Source organism: Coloeus monedula (assembly GCF_965178545.1).
Source record: "Coloeus monedula genome assembly, chromosome: 16".
NCBI lineage: Eukaryota > Metazoa > Chordata > Aves > Passeriformes > Corvidae > Coloeus > Coloeus monedula.
The window spans coordinates 14,038,329-14,060,969 of NC_138796.1; the positions used below are offsets into that span (position 1 = coordinate 14,038,329).

Below are 22,641 nucleotides of genomic sequence, written 5' to 3' on the forward strand. Positions count from 1 at the left end.
TGAGAGAGTGCAAGGAGCCACATCATCCTGCCAGGCTCTGTGCTGTGGTGAGATGGGGAGTGTCACTGCCCAGAGTGGACGTTTGGGAGTTTCACAAAGCTGGAAAAAAAATGCTACATTTCCAAAAGTGTTCCCTAAATGCATTGAGGCAGGCAACTGTGGTAGCATAATCGCATAAGAAAGCAGAAACAGTGCCTATTGGAAACCATTCTGAGTTATTTCTGATTTTCAGAGGATTTTCTAGCAGTTTGTTTGCATGTTCAGCTTTTGGGATGGTATCTAGGGTCTGCCTGGCTCAGAGTCTATCACTGCTTTCGAGGGAAGAAGCATGCTTTTGCACTTCCCTGTCACGCTACTCTCATTTGATCTCTGCATCTGGCAACCCACTTCTCCCTTCAGTGTCCTCCACCACTGCAGCCTCAGAGCTGGTGCTGAGGCCTCCCCGAGCCGGGACCTCCCTGCTCCCCATAACCAAACATCCCCGATTTGGGGAGTCTCCATGTGGTGTGACCCATTCCAGTCCATGCAGTGCCACCTTTTGGACAGTCCGTGATTTCTCCCCGCGGCAGAGTTCCCCAGCGCAGAGAAGCAGGACACACATTGCAGGTTCCAAACCAGCTCTAGTTGTTGGCGGAGACCAGAGCGGCTGGTGGACCGGTGCCTCTACATCCCCAGGCCCATGGTGCATGGTCCAAACTGGACAGAGCTCAGGTGTGCCGTGGTGTTCAACACGGACAGAGCTGTGGAGGATCGTGCTGTTTGAGGGTTGATACCTTTCCTGGGAAGAGCCCTTCGACGAAACCCTGGAGGTCTCCGAAGTCTCTCTGGGGCTGTCTCTGCCTGGGATGCTCAAGGGAGCTCTGCGGGCTCCCCTCATCCAGGGCCAGACGGAGCCCTGGAGACACTGAGCGCTTGAGGTGTCCACCCAGCCGGGGCTCTCCGGGAAGCTCAGCCAGAAGCCTCGGCCATGTGCCGGAGCTGTCCGGGGAGCCGAGCCCGCACACTTGGCAACGTGCTGCGGCCCCCGGGGCTTGAGGCCTCCCCGAGCCGGGACCTCCGTGCTCCCCCGGGCCGGCCCTGCAGCGGGTGCGGGGCCTGCAGCCGCCCCGGGCCCCGCGTGCCGCCGCGCCGCCTCCCCGGGCCGTGCCGGGCCCGCTCCGCCCCGCTCCGGCCGCCGGTCCCGCAGTACCGGGCGGGGGCGCGGGGGGCGCGGCTGAGCCGCCGTGCCGGGCTGCGAGGCAGCGGCGCAGGCGGAGCGGAGCGGAGCGGGGCTCGGCTTGCTGCTGCTGCTGCTCCTCCTGCTGCTGCTGCTCCTGCTCCTGCTCTCGCTCCCCGCCGCCGCCACTCGCCCGCGGCCGCGGCCATGGGCGTCCCGGGCCGCCCGCTTTGTGCCGCCGTCGCCCCTCCGGGCCGCCGCTGCCGCTGAGCCGCATGGGCCGGGCCCCGCGCCGCCCCGGGCCGCCGCCGCCGCCGCTCCGCGCGGGTGAGTGAGGCGGCCCCGGCCCAGGCCCTGCGCCGAGGCCGCGCCGAGGCCGCCGCGGGCGGGAGCGCGGGGCCGCGCCGGGGCCGCCGAGCCGGGCTAGGCCGCCCCGGGCGCGGGGGGAGGCCGGGCGGGAGAGCGGGGCCGGGGGCGGCGGCTGGGGGGAGGCGCGGGCCGGGTCCCGCGAAGTTGCCCGGGGGGCGGCGGGGGCCCCGCGCGGCGCCCTGTCAGCGGCAGGGCCGCCCCGGAGCCCGCCCGGCCCCGCGCCTCCCGCGGGGCGGCCGGGGGGTCTCCTCCGGAGCCGGCCGGGCGTCTCGGCCGGGCGCCTCGCGTGTCCTCCGGGAGGCTCCCCGGGGCTGCCCCGGCCGGGGCGAGGAGCCAGCGCCGCCCCGCTGCAACAATGCCCGGCGTGGCTGTGGGGCTGCGGGGCCGCTGACCCGGGGGTCCCCTTCACCCGGCCGCGGGTCACCAGGGACCTGCACCGCAAACGGGGGGCCGAGTCCTGCGCTCGCTTTCAGAAGCGGGGTGAAAACCACCCAGAACCGCACCGTGGTGCCAAAGCCCAGCCCCGTCCCGCGGTGCCAGGGCAGGGGCTGCGTGCCGGGGGCTCGGGCCGGGTGGGAGCGCGGCGCTGGCTCCTGCCGCGCTCCGCACGGGGCCCAGCCATCCTCGCTGGCCGCTCCTGGGTTCGCTGGGTTGTTTCACGATGGACAGGTGGGCTGTAAGGACAGGCAGGGCATCGACGGCGGTTCTTGGTTAGCCAGGATCAGGAAATGGGGGGGAAAATGGTAAAGCATCCCAAAGATGTTCGTTGGTGTGGGGTTTGCTTTGAGAGGGAGGGCGAGCTAAAATGTGTCTTTCCTGGTGTGTTTTTACATGCAATTGAGTTAATCCAGTGCAAGGAGTAATTTGTGAGGCTGCTGGTGCTCTGCAGTACTTGGGGCTTAGAGGCTGAGGCTGTTCTGTAACACAAGGCTTTTGCTACTTGCTTTAAATGATGATGTTAATTTGTTGAGCAGCAGAAGTAGCAACCCAGGGATTGCCCTTCTCTTCCTTCCCTGCTTTACCCATGCCTTCCATCCTCCATATTGACTCATCACTCTTTTGAGTCTTGATGGTACTTGATCAGGTTTCCTTGTCAAGGTGGTTTTCTCATCTTCCTTTGATGACCTGAAATTTTCCCAGGCTTGTAGCATGCAATTTTATTAGCATAACTGAACCTTTTCTCAACGACTTGCCTACAAAAAGCAGTGCTAGAACTGAGCTCCTGTACTAACATGCCCATCTGAAGAAAGAATGCAGTCCAGATGCCCAAAATATTAGGGTCAATGATGCATCTGGATTCCCCTAGAGCTAGACGAGGCGACGCAGCATATTTCTGAAATGCAGAGATTTGTGAGGAATGTGGCACTGGTATGTCACTTGAGCGAACGAAAGCCACCTGTGTTTGATTAAGGTGCAGCCCCGCTTTCAGGACTAACTGGATATTCTTTAAAAATAATTTTCACAAGCCTTAAATTCCTGTTTGAGGATAAGAATTTCCTGGATCCATGGCCAGATAAGAACATGTTGCCTTAGTATGATCTGGTATGTGTCCTGTCCAGCTAGGCAGTGCAGAGGAGTTGGTGGCAGTGCAAAAGTTGGCATGTGTCCTGTGGTACCTGAGTATGGATCTCTTGGATGTGGGCTGCCACATGCCAGGGTCATGTAAAACCACCAGTGTTGGGAAATTGGCTGGTGTTTTAGCATAGTGTCAGCTATGTCAGTGATGCCAAATTCTGGATGTAAAGTTTTGGGATATTGTGTAACTGTCATTTTTAGCCTGTGACTGGTTTGAGCTTGATTCTGTGCTCTTGGAAGTTACCAAGCCATTGATTCTGCTGAAAAAGAGGTGTTAGTACAGTAAAGATGCAGAGCATAACCAGTAGCTTGTTGTCTTAGAGTGTTTATTTCCAGTGATACTCGCTTATTTTTTCCTCATCTGTTTCAGCCAAACAAACTTGTTTGCCTTGGAGCTACAAATACTGGTGATTTGAGATTGGTGCTCATCCCCCACTGTTCCCACGCGAGCAAGTACCAGAAAAATGAATATCCAGGGGAAAGGCTTCCCCTTGGACCTCGGAGGAAGCTTCACTGAAGATGCTCCAAGGCCACCAGTTCCTGGTGAGGAGGGGGAGCTCGTGTCCACAGACCCAAGGCCGGTTAGCCATGGTTTCTACTCCGGTAAAAGTGATGTGGTCAGAAATGAGACGTCCACGGCAACACCGAGGCGCTCCGATTTGGATTTGGGGTACGAGCCCGAGGGGAGTGCTTCACCAACTCCACCCTACCTGAAGTGGGCCGAGTCGCTGCACTCCTTGCTGGATGATCAAGATGGCATCAACCTCTTCAGGACTTTCCTGAAACAGGAGGACTGTGCGGATCTGCTGGACTTTTGGTTTGCCTGCAGTGGCTTCAGGAAGCTGGAGCAGTGTGTGTCTAATGAGGAAAAAAGACTCAAGCTGGCAAAAGCTATTTACAAAAAATACATCCTTGACAACAACGGCATTGTGTCCCGGCAGATCAAACCGGCCACAAAAAGCTTCATCAAAGACTGTGTCATGAAACTGCAGATTGACCCTGACATGTTTGACCAGGCCCAAACGGAGATTCAGTGCATGATAGAAGACAATACCTACCCTTTGTTCCTTAAGTCGGATATTTATTTGGAATACACAAGGACAGGTGGGGAAAGTCCAAAAATTTATAGCGATCCGAGCTCAGGGTCTGGGACAGGTAAAGGGCTACCTGGTTATCTGCCAACTCTGAACGAGGATGAGGAGTGGAAGTGTGACCAAGAGGCCGAGCCCGAGGCCAGCAGGGACTCGGCGCCTTCCAGCAGGCTCACGCAGAAGCTGCTTCTGGAGACGGCCACGCAGCGCGCGGCCTCAGCCCGGCGCTACAGCGAGGGCAGGGAGTTCAGGTAGGTGGGGAGTGGGTCGAGGAGCTGCCACTGGCACAGGGGAGATGGGAAACCTTGGAAGACCATAGGTGCTGGGGAACATTCATGTTGGTACAGGATGGCGTTGCCAAGTGGTTTGATGGAGTGCAAAGCTTTCTTTGAAACTAATCACAGGCTGTTTTAAGGGTGTCTTTGGCTGTTCCTGTCTGATAGTGCCACATCATCCCTGCAGCATGTTCTTCACCTGGAGAAACTGCTGCGGGAGGTATTCTGGAGGCAGGTAGGGCTTGGTGGGCAGTGCAGAGCCATGGGCAGCCCTCATTCACGTGCAGGTGACTGGGCAAGCTGCAGTGCCAGGTTGGCCATAGCCTCCACCTCAGAAGGTCAGTGTTCAGGTACTGTAACATGGGCAGGTACAGCTGGTGGTGACACTTGATGTGTAGACATTGTCATGAGCCACAACTGGGAGCTCAGAGGAGATAGATACCCTCACCTTGGTAATGTGGGTAGGAGTGAAGCAGCATTGATGGTGCTCCCTGATAATGGTACTGCTTTGCATATGAGATTTCCAGCACTGAATTCTGGTGGTGTCAAAGTCAGAATCTCCAAATGCAGTTAAAACCATGCCCTGCTGAAGCTCTTCCCTTCATGAAAGTAATTGCTGGGATTTTTTAACTGTAGGACTTGCACAGTTCTGCAGCCTGTTTTTTTCTGGGTCCCCCACCCACTTCCAGCCAACATGGATTTTGAAACTTGCTGAGAGCTCAGTTAAAATTCCAGACAATTAACTTAGCAGGGAGCTCTCTGGGATCAATAAGCATGTGTGTGTCTAACCCTTGCTGAATCAACAGAACCCGGCCAGAACACATTCCTACTTTTTTTTCCCCCCCTTTTTAAATAAAATCTCCTTGTTTTAAGACCTGCTTAGGCTAAAATCTGACGCTTTGTGAAGATTACGAAATGAAGTAGCTGAACTGTCCTCTTCAAAGCCTTCTGCCTTATGAAAAGCATTTCTGTGTTTAATCTCCTTTGGCCGTCCCTTTAGGCTGGCAGCTGGAAGCGCATCCCGCCCTGCACAAGGTCTCAGTGCCTTTCAGCTGGCAAAATGTTCTCAGTTTGATTCTTGTTTTCTTACAGATTTTGAGGAGGGGATGTTGCTTGTGAAATCCTTGGGGGGGGGAAAAAGCAGAGAATTCATGTGGGCTCCCACTGTTTTAATCAGGAGTCAGAAAAAAAATATCCCAGTGTCTTGGGACTTTCCCATGGAGTTAATAAAAACCTTGAATGTGTTGTGAAGTGCATTTCACTGAGCAGTTGGGTGCTCACCATAAATGAAGGATTAGAAAAGTCTGCAATTTAAGTATCTTTTTGTTTAAGCAGTAATGGTGTTAACACTGAAAATAACTTACTTGAGGGTCAGCTGTGTTTAGTTTCCTTACCAGACCAAGTAGCAAATCCTGTGTGCGACACTGAGCTGTTTAGCTCCAGCTTCAAGAAAAAGGTGCACTTTACCCATTATCTGAATATATCTGCGCCAGGCTGTAAAATGGTTTGAGAAGTGTGCTGTGAAATAGAAGTGTTTTGAAGTAAAGTTCACTGGTCCTGGGCGTTTTCATAGGAGATTGGAACAACGTGAAATAAATCTTTACCTGGAGGATGGAGATCAGAGAAAATGTGTGGCTATTAATTTGTAGTGTCCAACAGCCTGTCATTGTAGCTACTGACACTCTACTGACCTGTGGGGTAGGGAGGCAAGGAAACGTTTGCCATTCTCACCAGAGGAGGAGGCACTTCTCAGCCTGGAGTAGCTGAAGGTAAGGGATTTATTTTGTATTTTAAATGTTGGCCTGTCAGCATCTGTGGCATCCAGAGCATTGCCATGGAAGATGCTGCTGAACTGCATAATCTCTGCATTTTTTTATTCTAAAAACTGCTGAGATATTAATTTATGAGGTGGTTGTTCCTCTTTGTGCAAGATGTTGTGGTTGCATTAACCTTCTTCCTGGATATTGTATAGCAATAGCTGTCTTAAACAAGCTGGTTTTTAAGCTGTAGCGTCTTTATCCTGCAGACTTCTTGTTCATTTACTTTCTCACCCGAGGAAGCGTGCGAGAAGCTGGCAAAGCTGCTTGCAGCAGGAAGCAATGGCCGCATGCAGCATTTGAAAAGCTGGGTCCCAATTTATTTTGAAAATTTCCACAAACCTCCTTTTTTCTCTGGCGTATGTGTGGAAGAATTTCTCATTTCTGTTCTTTGGGGAATGTTGAAATAAGCTGTTTTGCATTATATCTCAGGGCCTGTTTAATCTTCCCAAGATTGAACTTCTATTCCTTGGCTTCCATGGAAACCCTAAATAAAGAGGAATTTAAGCAAATGCAATGGAAGTATTTCTCTGTTAGCAAATGAGCATCTTGAATCAGCTCCAGGTTTTTTTTCAGCAGAAAGTTCATAAATCTTGATGCAGTAGCTCTGCTCTCAGGAGAACGAATGTAAAAAATTCCTCAAACAGCAGAAGACAACCTGTTATTAGCGCTGGATATTTTTGAAGGTGTGCAAATGTGCAGGCAGATTTGAGAATACCCTGAAGCCAAAAGCATCGCTGTTACCCACTGTGTTTTTGTATGCGTCGGAAAAGGCCAATAGTCATTATCGTTAGGCTCCTGCAAATTAATTGGACATTGGTTATGGATCAGTGAACTTCAAAGAGGGTAACCCCCGAAGATCTCGGGCATTAACTCGCCGCTTCCGAAAGTGACACTAACGTGGTTGTGAGGGCGGCTAAATCGTTCATTAACCTTCTTCCGACACGCCGGGACAGCGTTCCTCGGAGCTGGAGAGCAGAAATTAAACCTGTGCCTGAGATCTGCCTGCAGCCTGCTTTTCGAGTGCTCCAGGAAAACGCAGCCTCTTAAAAAGTTGGAAATTTGGTGCTTGGTGGTTTGGTTGTGTCTTTTGTTGGGGTGGGTTTCTCATGCTCTCTCTTTAGCTCTGTGTGGGAAGGGGCTCCTGTCCCATTTCCAAAGCATCAGAGAGCAGCACTCACAGGCCTTGCCTTTGCTTTCTTCTGTGGTGGGAAGTGAGAAGAGCATATGGTGTTACCTGGCAGCAGCTCTGCCTTCATCTCTCCTGAAAACCAGGCAAACTGAGATGTAGGTTAGTTCTGCCAATTGTTTTGGGTTTTGACCCATTCCATGAAGTGTACAGTATTGAAAAGGAAGCCTGGGTGATAGTGGTTAGAGGACACGTGGTGGTGGGTGAAGTCTCCAGTTGCTGGATTTCGAGGGGCATTGGTGGTGGAGCTGCTGGGCACGGATGGAGGAGTTTCTCAGCGTGGGCTTTGATATACACAGGAGGTTGGGGTTTTTTTAAAATAAGCTGGCTCCAAGCTTTAATTTCCACAGTGCTGAGCTGACTAAGCTCACCATGTTTCACAAGTGTTGGTTGTTCAAATGAAAAGGGTGGGTAATGTGGCTCTCCACCAGGCTGGTAGGAATCACCAGGAGAGTCCCTGTGCCTGTGCCCACGCACTGGCAGCATCTCCGGACACGTGGGAGGGCAGCTCTCCCCAAAACACACAGCCAGCACTTCATGATGGGGTGTGCAGAGGAGGCAAGTGGAGAAAAGCTGAAGGAGCTTTAGAGGGATGTGAAAACCTTTGGCCTGGGACAATGCAATGACAAACTAACATGGAGAGGCTGTTTCAGGGAAGGCACAGGATAGCTGCATGGCTTAGGGAGCATAAACGGTCCAGCGGTCAGAAGCTGGGGCTGCATCAGGAAGGAGCTGGCCGAAGTTTAGCTGGCAGCCCTAATTTTGAGGTTGGCTGCTTCATTCATAATTAAATATTAAATTGCACACCTCTGACTCAAGACTGTGTGGTGGTGAAGGAATTGGTGTTAATTGTACTGACTGGTTGGAAAACTGGGGATGCAAAATCGCAAATGCTGGTGCAGGAGCGGTCATGTTTAGAAAATTTGAAGATGTGTTACCCTCTTACTGATACTTCTTTTAGCTGGAGAGGCAGCACATGCATCTTGGAGTTCGGCTGTCGGAGCTTCCTGGGAGCTTGTTAGCAGGAAAAAATCAGCTACTGGATGTTAGACCCATATGTTAAGTTGGGAATGCTTATCTTGAATTAAAATTGCTGGGCCCACAGTATAATCTGTAATCAATACAACCCTGTTTAGAACCCTTGTAGAGCAGTGGCTATTTCCAGTTTTAAAGAAAATAAGTAGCAGAAGAATAGTTTGGGTTCTGCATTGTTCTTGAGAGAAATCAGTGAATCCAGCAGGGAGGGGGGCTGGTGCCAATAGCTCTAAGTGGTAATTTAGTGGCTGGAGCACTGTAAGATATACAGGACAGAGACTGATGGTGTTTTTGCACAGAAGTTAACGCCAGCTTTTTAAAATATATCGTTAAGCTGATGAAACTTCTGCGTGGAAATGCTTGCATTACATTAACAGTGTAAAGTATTTATGCTAGTGGTTGCCAAGTTTTAAAATAGATTTTATTTGAAGAATAATACCTTTTGTGCCCATAGCTTTGCCTCCACACAAATCAAGATGAAGAAGTAGTGTGTTTGTGTTTGGTTATGGATCAGTGCTTTGGCTTGTTACGCTTTCAACACTAATTTGATACATGAGTAGAGAGTTCTCACCTCTTCCAGCAAACAAAGCCTTGTTTTATTGTGATGGAGTTTTATTTGGGTTAGGGAAATTATGTCCCCTTTTTTTGATACTAGGGAGATTCATGTTGGACATGGTGAAAAAAAATCTTGGGAGCATGAAACAGCCTAGGAACAGAGCATGAGGGGTGGGAATCTCTGTCCTTGGAGGACTTCATAACTGGGTTAGACAGAGCTGTGGCCTGACTGGTCCAGTCCTGATGATGGTCCTGTTTTGTTGTGTGCTTACAATAATGGCACAGATCATGAAATACTATATTTTGAGGAGGCTGGTTTGAGTTCTGCCTGGTTTCAGAAAGAATGGGGTGGTAAAAGGCTGAGTGGAAGCTGAACCAATGCCAGGATGCTGAGAAGTGCACCCAGGAGGTGGCCACGGGGTGGGAACACCTTGTTTTTGATCTGCCGTTCAACTTGGCTTTATGTTTTAAGAGTTCCTTTGTTGTTACTATAATGGGCTAATCCCTTGAATAATTAGTTGCCATTGGACGTTTTAAAAATGACTGCCTCTTGGATGCTTTCCTTTAATAGTCTGTTAGATTCTGGATTTATTAACTATTGAGACAGACTGTGAAATCCTGTTATAGCAGACTTGCTTGGTGGAAAAGGGACTGAGAGTGGTGTGGGGGTGCTGGGGGAGCACACGCTGGCCCCATGTTAGGTCTGAGCTGTTGACTTCCCACCTTCCCAAAAAATCCTGGCTGCCTGCTGGGCTGGGTCAGTGGCTGCTGGAACATGTCACGGTCTTGGGTCAACCCTAGGTTTGGGGCTTCAGCAGGTGCTCCAAGAAGTTACAGCACTGTGGCTGCCTGGTGCAAGGCCAGTCGTGCAGTCACCAGCCATTTAAAATAAATCATGGACCTGATTTTATTGCAATTGGTAGAAAAATCTGGTTTCAGAAGTGACTATGTGTAATTCAGAAAATTGCTATGTTTAAAAAAAAATCAGAACAGAGGTGCTGATATCCTAAATCGGTTCCTGAATATATCATTGGATTATTAGGCTCATCCTTAAATCCATTAAGCAAATTACAGTTAATCAGTCAAATAAAAGAAGAAAGATCTTTTGCAAGGCCCTGTCTTTTGAGCCATGCAGAAGCTGTAGTAATATTTTAATTTTCCATCTGTCAGTGAATGTATTCAGTCACTTCGCTTCCTTATGTGGAGGATTTGAAATTAGAAACTGAGGTTAATTATCTGCATTAAATGAAATATGTGAAGACCACAAAAGCAAAAACCTTCACAATTTGGTATGGTCTGTTAAGCTAGGCAGGCTGCTTCAGAAGGAGAGGGGTTATTTTTCCCCGGTTTTGTTCCGATTGAAAGGTTTTAGTCACAGTAATTGAAATGATTAAAAAGTCAAATTGCTGGTGAATATAATTCTGAGCATCTCTCTGAAAAGATTTGACACTTGGTTGAGAGCAGGGATTTGCTCAGCCTGGCCTGGCAGCGTGGAAGGGTGAGGCTGAGTGTCCTTGGTGCCACTTTATCCACCTCTTCCATGGCAATGGGATGTTGGAGCTCTGCTGTAGGGTTAGTAGAGATGATTTGGAAGTGGAACAATGCCAGATGAAAGCTACACTTTTGAACTTCTCAAATACAAAGTATGTCTGACGTCATCTATCTTAATGCTATAAATTAGTTAATTAATGCCTGCTTCACTTGGAAGTGCAGCTTTGGACTCTGCAAAGATCATGCTCTTGGAAATACACATTCCCACGGCAGTCAGCTGGATTTGAGGTGATTTGTTTGTGAAAAGGCTCATTTTATTCCTAGTTTGCAGTACACACATGGCTCAGGTGTGAGTTCCTCTGGGGGCTGAAGCATCCATCTCCACTCAAGTTCAAAGCTGCCCCTTCCTTCACTGGTGCAGCCCCGAATGTCCAGCTCAGGGAACTTCAGGAAAGGTCTGACTCTTCTGGAGACACACATCTTGTTCCCCTCCTGTGTACCAGAGTGAGCTGCTTTGCCTGGAGTCACACTCAGAAATCAAATTGTTGCAGGTCACGCTTGTGTATAAAAGCAAAACCATCGTTCCTCGCAGCCCTGGTCCGGGTACCTCAGTGTTGTAAGGCAGTAATGAATTTAAGTAGAACCGTTGCAGTTTTAAGTCAGATTATCCGAATTCTATAAAACCCACATGGAAATTGGATTTTACCTTTGAAGACTCCAGAGTACACTTTTGTGGTAAGACCCGGAATTTCTTGGTCCCCTGGCTCCCAAGATACAAGCTATCCTCAAAGTATCAGTTTTTTTAAGGTCTTCATCTGATCTAAATAGCTAATAGATTAAGAGCTTTCATCTACCCTGATGATAAGCAGTGGAGGGAGGCAAAGCTATAGCTAGAGGAAAAAACCTCTTTGAAATACCTGAGTGAGACCTACTGGGTAGCAGCACAGCCTCACGTTAGTCCCTGGATCTACCTCCAGAGCTAATGACCAGAAACTACTGGGTTTTATCCTTCAGCCCTCTGACCCCCACATATTCCCTGTCCTGTTGTAGACCAGAGAGTCAGTCCTCTCCCTCTTTCCATCTTCATTTTCCTTCTTTTCTGGAGGTTTAGTTTTCTGTCCTTTATCTCCAGCATGTGTTTAGAGGAATGCTGGTGCTGAAATGAGAAGAGCAGTATGACTGGGCAGGTGGAATTGCCTTTTTTCCAGCACTTCATGTATAGGTTGGGTTAGGTCTGCTGGAAAACCATGTCTTTAGTGTTTAACAGATTTGCCCTTTTCGGTCATAAATTTTGGTTGTTTTCTTGTCTGGCAATCAGCCTCTTGGACTGGGAGAGATTTATCTTGAAGTGGAGCTTCCTTGTCCTGCCACTGCTGCCAGCCTGGTCCAGGCTGTTGCTTTGGGACCGCTGTGGGATTGATTGCTTGGGTAGCCAAGAACCAGACAAGCTATGGCTGCCCCATCCCTGGAAGTGTCCAAGGCCAAGTTGGACAGGGCTCAGAGAAATGTGGGATAATGGAAGGTGTCCCTGCCCATGGCAGGAGATGGAATGAGATGAGCTTAAGGTTCTTTGCAACCCAAACCATTCCATGATTCTATCACCTCTCCAAGGTTTCACAAGCAAAGTATGAATCAGAGCCAAGTCACTGGAGAGCTCCTAGGAATTACAGGTAGGATCATGGAGAGAGGTGTGGGGGACTCAGGATCCAGCTGTAGCTACTTCATTTGATCAACTTTGTCCTGGCTTTGTAGAAGTAAGAGCTGTAAAACCATTTGGCACTAGACATGCAAATGAGAGCTGAGATGACGCTGCTGTTACCCTCAAGGATCCCAAAAGAGGAATCAACAAATAGAAATTATTCTATTAGCAGGGGCAAAGTTCACAGGTTAACCATCATGTCAAATCGATGAAATACAGCCTTGATCTCCTGCACAAGGCCTTTATTGTGTATAAATAAAGAGTGCCTGAGCAAAGACAGCAAGTTCTTGCACTGTAACATTTGCAATGTGTTGGAGAAAGGGAAGCTCTGTACAGATGGCAGCACAAAATGTCTCCATCAGACATCGGCTTCATTCCTGCTTCAAAAGATTGTAAAACATGACCTTGGAACCTTCTTACTCTCCTTATGGCCCTACTCAGCTTAGTTTTCCAAGGGCATGTACTTTTTAATTTTTTTCATAAAATTTGGGGTCTCTGGCTAAGAAGTCTGGTCTTTGTACTTTTAATTCAGTCCATGTGACTGCCATAACATTTATTTCTTAGGAAATGAAAAGTGTTCCTTCTTGAGCAAAGCCGCAGACGGAAGCTGTTGGGTAGGCTGGCAGCCTCAGGTGTGTGCAGCATGTGTCTTCTGCTCATCTAGAGCTGAACCAAGACCATCACCACAAGTCTTTTCTTGCTTGGTCCATGGCTCTACCGGGAAAAGCAATGACAGACAAGCTGCCTTCTTTGTTGTGGAAATACTGAGATTTCGTGTGTCTCTGAACATCTGCACATTCAGTGGAACTTGGCTTTCTTCTCTTGGGAAAAGCTACTTTGAAAAGGCTTCTTGAACTTCTTAAGACAGACCAGTGCTGGCAAAGCGAGATGGAAATGGGCAGCAAAGGATGTGTGGATGTGTCACTGCAGCGTAGGATTTGTCACTGTTGTAAAACAGCGTGGTGGTTTCCCCTCTGGATATATCCAGTGAAGTTTGTGACCCGGAGGGTTTGAGTGCTGCTGGCTGGGGAAATCAGCCCAACTGGAGAATTTAAGAAGGCAGAGCATCCCACTGTCCCCAAGCAGTGCCTTCAGGCCTTTCCCCAGCCAGGCCTGGCAGAGCCTGCAAAACTGATCCGTATAAACCTTCCTCTTTCTGAAGAGAGGAAGCTTTCCAAATGGGCATGGGAAAAACTTTCCTTTGGTAATCCTGGAGATAACAGGTCATGCAGCTTCACCCAGTGATCCTTGCACAATAACTTGTGGTCAGGCTGCAGTGTCTATTTTAGAAAGGCATCCAAGTGATGGGAGGGAGGTCATGCAGCATTTTTGTTATCTCTTCCCGTGGTTAGTTACTCACTGTTCCCAGTGTGTTCCTTATTGCTCACTTCAGTTTTTTCCAGCTTCAGTTTCTAGCTGCTGTGTTTTGGTGTTCTTTGCTCTCTTTGGAGGCTCCAAATACCTCTGCATGTTTGAAAAAAGCCCTGCTGAATGGGTGTGAATGTTCTTCTTAAGTGGCAGCAGCTTTGTTATGGAAGGCCTTTTGGTTTTATTAGACTTTTCAACCCTCCGGTCGACTGTTAAACAAGCCAGAGCTTGTCATGGTTGACAAACCTTCGCTCTGGTCTCAGACCTAACCTACCAGTTTAAAGGCAGTATTCTTTTGTGTGCAGGTTTCTGGGTGGGGACCATCGGGCTTCTAAGGGAAATTAATTGTGGCCTCTCTTTCCCCCGCCTCCCACCTCAAATAAATTAAGTTTTGTGCTAACTGTTCTGTCACTTCCAAAGGCCAGAAGGAAATGTCAGCCTTTAGGTTTTCTGCTACCTGAGGTACTCTGCTGCACACTGAGAGTGCAAGTAGGTGGGAATGTGTAATTACATTATAAACAAAACAGCTGCACAATCAGTGTCAGCAACTGAAGATAAAATGTAGGAAGTTTTTTCAAGTGATTCATCCATAATTATTTAAAAACATGTTGAATTTATTCTTAAGCTTTGGCGGAGAATTCTTGCAAGGCTGGCGTTTGCTGCCCGTGATGTTTATACACCTGAGTAAATGCCTGTCTCAGCAGTTTGTCCATGTTGAGTGCTCCAGATCTAAATCCCTTCAAAGGTAAACCCAGCACACCTTTGTCTCCATTGGCCTTGCTGTCTCCAGGCTTTTCACTGGTGAGGTGGAATCTGTTGTAGCAGTGGCTGGCACTAGGATGGGCAGAGAGATGAGGCTCACACATTTTAATATTTGTTGTAGATTTGTTCTCCGTAGGTTTAGGTGATGACAGAGGCTGGATGGCACAAACATGCTGATGGGACTAGTGGAGAGGGAGTGGGGAAGCAGCTTTGTGTGCCCACTGTGGGCTGCATCTGCTTTCCTCTTTCTATATCCTTCCAGCAGAATCTGTTGTGTGGATTGTAGGGGTCTGGGGAAGAAGGGAGTGAAGTTGCTTTGGATGATCCCTCTCAGATACAGCAGTCTGGTTTTAGAGGTGCTGGAAATTGCGGTGCTTTTCCTCTGGTTGTGTCATTGCAGGTGCTGGTGTGTTCTGCCCAACTGGGCAAAACTGAGTATTTTTATTTTCAGCCCCGTGCTATTGAGGAGAGGGGGTGTTTGTCACATGCTTCTCACTCGATGATTGCCAAGAGGTAGGAAATGTGCTGCACTGAACTGAAAGCACCTTGGGGTTGTTGTTGTTGTTGTTTTTGTGCTAACCCAGCACTCTGCCCGACTCACCGGCCCAGATAACATCCACCAGGGCAGGGCCCGTGCCCGCGTGGCCGGGAGGGCAGCTGGCACCGCAGTGGGTGGCACTGCCGAGCAATCAACGCCTTGCAGTTTCATCAGGTTCAGGGTGCGTTTTCTTCCAGCCAGAGGCGTGGCACGGGTGCTGCTCTGCCACAGCAGAGCTGGGAGAGGAGGGGAAGGGTCTCCAAGATAGGCATCTCGAGTTGTGTCTCTGCTCCAGATATCAGCAGGGCACCCCAGGTGCCAGGGAGAGGTCAGCAGTCAAGCTCCACTGCTCCATCACGCTGAGTGGCTGGAATAGATGAGCAAATTTGAGGAAGGCCGAGACTCCAGTGCTTGTTCTAGCCCCTCTCCTGCCAAACCCTGCTGCCAGCAGCTCCAGCTTTAGTCAAGAGCTCAAGGAGACCTTTCTGCTCCTGCAGCAGCCTAGGCAGAAAGGCCAGCTGGCCCCACCTTGGTCTGTTCATTTCTACATACAGTGCTGGAGCCCCTTTCCTCAAGACCTGACTATCCTTTCCAAATATCATTAACTTGGGCACTCCCTACCTGGGAGAGGTGGCTCGTTGGAGCTCTGGAGAGTGAGCTGATATCCCACTGGTTTATAGTGAGAATGCTGGCCCTGCGGTCCTCCAATGCTTGCCCACAGCTATTCCACATGCTAAGAGGAGTAGATGCATCCTACAGTTCACTGGATTTGCCTCCCCAGTGGTAGGATACGCTTGAGAGGCAGCAGTTGCTTGGCGTCAGCAAGGTCACCTGGGTTTTGGTCGCTGGTGGTGGCGCCCTGAGTCAGCTCCACATTGATTTCTGTGTTTCTCACCTCATATAGGTTCTTCTGTCCAGAGCCATCAACCACACTGCCAGCAGTCAAGCTACGAGCAACTCTTTTCCTTTGTTAATTGCTGCCTGTGGCTTGGCACCAGCAGTGTCAGAAACCCTCCCAGGTAGCCCATCTTGGGCTGTGGACTTGGGTGTAGTATGTTGCCTCCGGTGGTATGGAGTGGCATCATCCTCTCACTTCTCAGCTTTGGAAATCATCCTGGAAGCCTGAGCTGAAGAAAGAGGGTGGGACTGGAGCCAAACCTCTTGTTCCAGATGGGACAGTAGTGGCAGGAACACCTATTGTCCACAAAAATGTTGCCAAGCCACAGAAGGCAATTAGCAGGGAAGAAAAATATGGTTCCTTGACAATTGGAATTTTAAAAATAGTTATTCTTTTAAAATTGAATGAATGCACATTGATATGCCAAGTAGACAAAATTGGGGTTGTAAAAGAAAGCATCTGAAATTATCTAACCAGTGTAGTTACCTACTTAATAAAACAGGCAGGTTTGTCAAACAGGAGTATATTCAGTCCTGAGCAATAGCTGAGTGTGAACAGGATGTAGGACATTGGGTTACTCTGCCTTTGGCACAGAGGACAAGGAAAACAGTTCTGGAGAATGGCTGAGGGATCTCTTTCTAACCACATTGTTACCAATGCAGTTATGGGAGAGATAGAGTTTGAAAATAACTTCTTCCTTCTTTTAGGGTCTCCTGTTAGTGTTGCAGGCCTAAACTTTGTATTCAGCAGTCAACCCCTTCATGCCTTCACAAGGTGTTCATGCAATCTCTCTTTGATACAGAGAACCCTTCTGCACCAAGCCCTCTCTCCAGCTGACACTGCAGCCATGGTTTATATTCGTGTCGGGTTACTGCCTGTCCCAGGCTCTTTCAAACACACTGATGGCTTTCCTTAAGTTAATCTTTCCTCTTTGCTCTTCCCATGGCCTCTATGATGCAAGATCCCAAAAGGCTACTTTCAGTATCTGGCCATAGCTAATCAGGATTTTACCTCTGTCACCAGATTTCTCAAAATACTCATGTTCTCAGCAAGAACTGCAGCAGTGGTCACCTTACCTGGTATTGACAGTAGTCCCACTTCAGGCTGGAGGTTAGACTACTCTGCTCCTCCAAAGGTCCTTTCCAACGAATACCTCTGTGATTTTAGTCCTTAATTAACTGCCAGGTAAATCCTGAGAGACTTCATCAGTTTTTTTGCAGCAACAAGCCCTGCAGAAATTCATATGCTCATGTGGTTAAGTAATGGCAATAACAGCTGGATTGGTGGCCAGGAGACAGGGAGCCATCACTGCAGAGAATCTTGAAATACAATATGAGAGCGTTGCTCTTAGGTAAAACTCCAGTTCCAACAACCCACATGAGCAAGGAAAATCGTTTTTCCCCCCCAAAAAAATTATGCACTGAAAGTGAGGGATGAAATTGCTGTACTATATCAACCTATCTACATTAGGTTGCATCCTTATCTTTCTCTCCTCTTCTCTTCCTCTTGGGATGCTTTTAGATCTCCTGTCTAAAAAGCTGCCAATGAAAAAGGCATGTTTCCTTTCCTCTCCATCATTTAATGGTTTTTAAATTGCTGTTTGATCCTGGTTCTCCTGCCTTGACTGTGTGCAAGCCACAGTACTTGGTTACAAATAAAGGACATGACAGTTCCTTTAAAAACTATAAGGCTTAAATCAAGTTATGCACTATTAAAATCAAGCATATTTTTCAAATAAATAAAAGGAATAGGTATTTTTTGTTGTTGTTTAGACTTGGTATGCATGTTATGATCCTCCAATTCTTTAAATACCTGAGCTGAAATGTGTTCTGGTAGTTAATTTCTCTTTACCCTGTGGTGACCAGAGTCCTACGTCTCACCTTCGAGGCCAGTGAAGGTGGAAATAGGTAATGAACTATTTTTAGAAATCAGCAGTGCTGCGTTCCGGGAATTCCTGCAGTATTTTTCAGAACCAAGTTTGTAGGTTTTGAGCACAGATAGGGAAATATGTCATCTGTGTAAATTGCTCTAAATTACCTGCAATTTGTTGGGAGTTGCCATTTCTAAGTACTTATTGCAACTCTAGATATTTGAGGAAGGTTTTGATTATCCTGCGCTTGTAAAATGTAATTGGCTATTTCTTAATTGTTGTCCTCTGTGAAGTGTAATTACCTGTAATGTAGAGCTTTTTATTTGTCAATGCCACAAACAGGAAATCAAGAGTGTCTGATTGAGATAAGTTTGGGGACTCCACCACGACTTGTAATTGCATCAGATGACCTGTTTGCGATGGGACTGGTCTCTTCTGAAAGGTCCTGGAGGCCTTCAAAGAACCTGGAAACCTTTAATACCATCTTCATATATTCTTGTGGAGAAGTCTGACTTGTACTTTCCTAAAACTGTTTTCAGAGAGCTGCTGTCTTCTTAGCAAGGTAGTGGCATCTCTTTATTCAGTCATATTGCATGAAGTTTCAGGAAGAATAGGCTGATTTAGAATGAATTGCTTAAATGCAGTTCTTAAGAAGACGTTGTAGAGCTTGCTGATGTTCATGAATACCATAGAGAGGTCAGTTCATTAAGGTTTAGCAGCCTGAAGGAAGCTGATAGAGACAGAGAATCCCAATCCTCGTTGGTGTGTGGTGGTACCTGGATGTAGAGAATAGGGTTGTACTGAACCTTGATCTGCTGCAGACTAAAAGCATGTCTGATCCCAGTCAGAGATCTCTGCTCAGGGAGTTGGTTCTTGTGTCCCATCTGCTGCTTGGCTGCCCTTGATCCAGCTGTGCCAGCATTCCTCTAGGACCAGGGCGTGTGTGGGAATGGATTGGATCCTGGGGTGACCTGATTGGGGGTATGTTATGTGACCAAGGTCTAAACTCTTGTCTCATTGTATCTGTGTCATGCACAGTCATGCTGAAGCTTTTGTCATTGTCATCTTCCCAAGCCACATCTGTCCTGCCGGGGACATTAAACGTTATTACTTAATTGAACTTAAATGAGGCTGGGAACTTACTGGGAAATTCTTTGAAGTTCCGGGTGAGTTTTGTGTTTTACAGCAGGAATAGAACCGTCAGACCAGGTATGTTCACCCCTCCTTTATCTCCTTTATCTCCACCCAGGCTTGGCTGTGTTGACCCAGTGCAGTGCTGGGGAGCGGTGCAGGAAGACATAACATAGATTGACACCTCCAGTCTGGGGCTCTGCCTCCTGTGTAAGGGGTTGCAGAGACACAAAGGGAAATTAAAAACTCTCTCATTGCCCACTGCGGGCCTGGGAGGTGCTGTGCCAAGGCATGCTGGTTTATGAACAGCTCTGCTTCTCTACCTGGGGTTCCCAGAGCTTTTGTGTATGTGTGTTTTCCTTACATGCAGTCTGTGGGTTTTGATATCCTCCTCACTGTGCCTTTAGAGCATGACTGAGAAGTGAAAGCCACTTGAGTGTGTCCTCCAGGAACTCCTGGCCAATTCTGCCGCGCAAAAGCAGCAGCACAAGCTTTCTTTGGGGGAACCTCCTAAAACAAAACCTTAAAATAAAAACCATCTTCTTGCTGAATTAACTGTCTGAAAATATAGAATTATTTAATTTTAGTTCTGCTTTTTTGATGGCGACCCGGTGCCGAACAGTTCTCAGGGAAAGCAGTGAGTCAGCTTGCCCAACAGTGACTCTATTGATAGATGGAAGGAGTGGCCCTCAAGTCTGTCTAGTCATTGTTGGTGCTTGGCTGGAGCTCCAGGGGCTCTGAGGGCAGGCTCAAACACCTCTCGCCAGCCTTGGGAGATCAAACGCTATGAGTCAGGCCACAGAAAATCATGATAGGGCCCAAACTAATTAAACCTCTTTCTTTTTTTCCTTTCTCTTTTTTTTTCTTTTTTTTTTTTAACCCTGTTTTGGGAGTGGGAAGGAAAGGACACACACGCACTGGGGTGTGTGGGACCTGTCAGCTCATGTGTCCTTGCAAGTGGACTTTTCTTGTGCCTCTCAAGCTGTTCTAATGGAAACTCTGCCTAGTCCCTCATCTGCTCTGGAGTGATGGGATCTGCCAACTTTCTCTTCTCTTGATATCCTCTAATTTCTCACCTCTCTTTGTAAGGGCATGAGGCAGACCTGGAAAATGAACACCTAGCACCAACACACCACTGTTTTGTATCCCAGCTTCTGGTTATTTTTCGATTCAAAATGCACATGAGTCAGAAAATGTTTTAAGAGAGGCTTCTTTCTACTTTTTGTGTCATTTTGATCAAGGTGGGAGAGGCAGGAGGTAGCCAGATGGTGAGAAGTGCAGCTGTGCTTCAGCCCCACCAACACCTTTCCCTTGGGTTTTCCCATGTCCTTTCCCAAGGCATGGCTTGCTGTCAAATGTGAGGAACCACATCCATGAAGCTCACAGCTTCCAACAGAACTTTGACTATAAACCAAACCTTAAAGGTTATGGATGCGAAGGACCACAGCATCCCAGCTCTTCATGCTAGCGCTGCTGTCCCATGCCATTCCTTGAGCTGGTACTGTCCACTGAGCAAGAGAAGGTTACAACAGGCACCAAGTGCCTCAAACTTGGGCTATTAAATGCAAGTGCCACACACTTCAGTACCTCAGGCCATACTGCCCCGAGCTTTCTTCAGGTGCTCTGAACATGTGGTGTTCACGTTCCATCTCCCAGGCACCAGGAGCAGGCCAATTTTCAGCATAACGCACAATCTCAACTATTTTATTGCTTAATTTAGGCCATAAAGTCCCTTTGATGTGTTGTGTAATGCAACGTTCATTCTGAAAAAGTGGGTGGAGTAGCTTTATGGTATTATAAAAATAAATAAAATGCCTGGCAGGATTTTGAAACCACATGGTCATTCCTCCTCTCTCTGCAGATAAGTTGATTGTTGAGAGAGAAATCTTGCTTAATATCTAACTTTGGGTGATTTATTTCTCCAGAGTCCTTTCATCTCCAACATGTATTGGGTTATCTGTGACTTCTAATCTGATTGTTTTAAGTGTGATCAAAGAAACCAAGAGAATTCACTTTGTTTTCCCACTGTATGAACAGAATGCTGTTTGTACAGTGCATTACATCACCTGTTCCTGCTGCTCCTGAGTCCTGCACCAAATGGCTGCGGTATAAATAGAAAACAGAATGGACTTGTAGGGGGTGATGAAATTTGTTCCACTTGCTGAATAAAACAGAGTTAACTCAATGAATGCTTTCTTCACGCCCAGATCTACCTCAGCACACAACACCAAGGGCTGAAAATGGTTGGAATAACTCACTCGTGCAGTGTGTGGAGCTGGCATTTGGCAGCTTCAAGGAGCTGTGCTGAAAATCCACGGGAGATGGCAGGCAGGGAGATTGCCCTGGCGTTGAAATTGCTGGGATTCTTTCCAGGCTATGCAAAGAAAGAGTTTGGCTTTGCATCAGCCCCATCATGTTGTTGTAGCTGCGATGGTCCACAGGCAGGGTCTGTGGGCAGAGGTGGTCGCCATCCTTGCCTAGGTTTGGTGCTGCAGGATTCCTGCACACGTGGAGGGCTTTGCCATCCCAAGCAAACCCCACTGTTGAAAGCAGCTCGCTTTTGGAAGGTCTGGAGGAAGCAGAGCACAGGAACCCACCTGGCTGTTGCAAACTGTGCATTTCTGGGGATAAGTGCCAAGGAGCAGCTCTGATTCACATGGAGGCCCAGGACATGCCTCCGATATTAAGCCTGGAAGTTGCGTTTCTCTGCTTGATTGTAAAAATGCCGAATTGAAGAAAGAATATTTCTTTTCTGACATGTCTTAGTGCTTCAGCACCACATAACCTCAGTGTTCTGTGGAGGACGGCTGTCCTCTCTGCAGTTTTGCCATGTCGCTAACGTCTCCTGGCCTTTTCAGGGGTACTGAGCAGCATTTTCACTCCAATTATCTAATTGATTGAGGTATTTAACTTGGAACGTTTACTCTCAGCCTGTGTTTGACTTTCAGTTTCTTACTTCTCTCATAGACCGGGAGGGTAATCTGAGGGCCTGGACGTTTCCTTGCTAGCTTTTCCAAGCAGTAGCTGTTGGCCTTAAAAAAACCCTAAAATTAAAAAAAAAAAAACCCTCTCTCCTTACTGACCTTGCCTTGACACACCTACAGGCCCTCGTGAAAATCCCACCCTGGGTAAATAGTTCACGTTTTTATTCAGAGGAGAACTGCCATGCATCAAGAGGTCAGGGAAATCATTTGGGAGATAAGGTGTTTTTATCTTAAGCAATTAGTCCTTAGTGTTTGGTTGGGTTTTTTTCTTTTTCTAATTGGATTGGAAGTTGTTCTTGTGCAGCATATGGTCGCTATAGGAGTACTGAACTAAAAAATGTCTAAAACTTGTGCTCCCCTTCCTCATCCTGCCCCTGCCACCCTGTTTGCTGGAAAGCAGAAAGCCATGGGCATTTCTGAGGTGCCATTCCAGCAGGAATGGGGCCACCATCTCCCCATCAGCCTTCGGGTGCTGATCATCTGATACTTGTCAAAGTTTTACCCATCCATCACTGGACTGCTGGTGGTTTTCTCTGTCCATAGTCCCCAGGTTGGAGGAGCAGGAAGGAACTGGGAAGAGGACAGAAGCATGGAATTTTCCCTCTGGATGTTGTCACAGTGTGGGTTAGGCAGGACTAATCTGGACTGCTCGGGCATGGCTGAGTCTCCTTGCTCAGCTGTCACCCTGTGCGGAGGGGAATTCTCTGAGCAAACCAAGCCACTGTGCAGTTTCTTTCCAGTGAATTATAGGAAAATGACATTTTTCTTGCACCAATATGATTGACCAAGCTTTTCCCAGTGTCCCTGGGGGGTGCTGGGCAGTGGGAACGACTGTGCA

The 22,641-nt window shown here is 48.1% G+C and overlaps 1 protein-coding gene across 2 annotated transcripts in view; it reads left to right on the top strand.

Moving 5' to 3' along the window:
• Positions 1 to 1,322: 1,322 nt before the first annotated feature.
• AXIN1 (axin 1) overlaps positions 1,323 to 22,641 on the top strand; it is a 70,247-nt gene continuing 48,928 nt past the window's right edge. For both annotated transcript variants that reach the window (XM_082292041.1, XM_082292042.1), the window contains exons 1-2: positions 1,323 to 1,483; positions 3,471 to 4,442. In XM_082292041.1, the coding sequence (XP_082148167.1) occupies positions 3,565 to 4,442 (878 nt within the window). In that variant the 5' untranslated portion in view covers positions 1,323 to 1,483; positions 3,471 to 3,564. The remainder of the gene's footprint in view (positions 1,484 to 3,470; positions 4,443 to 22,641) is intronic.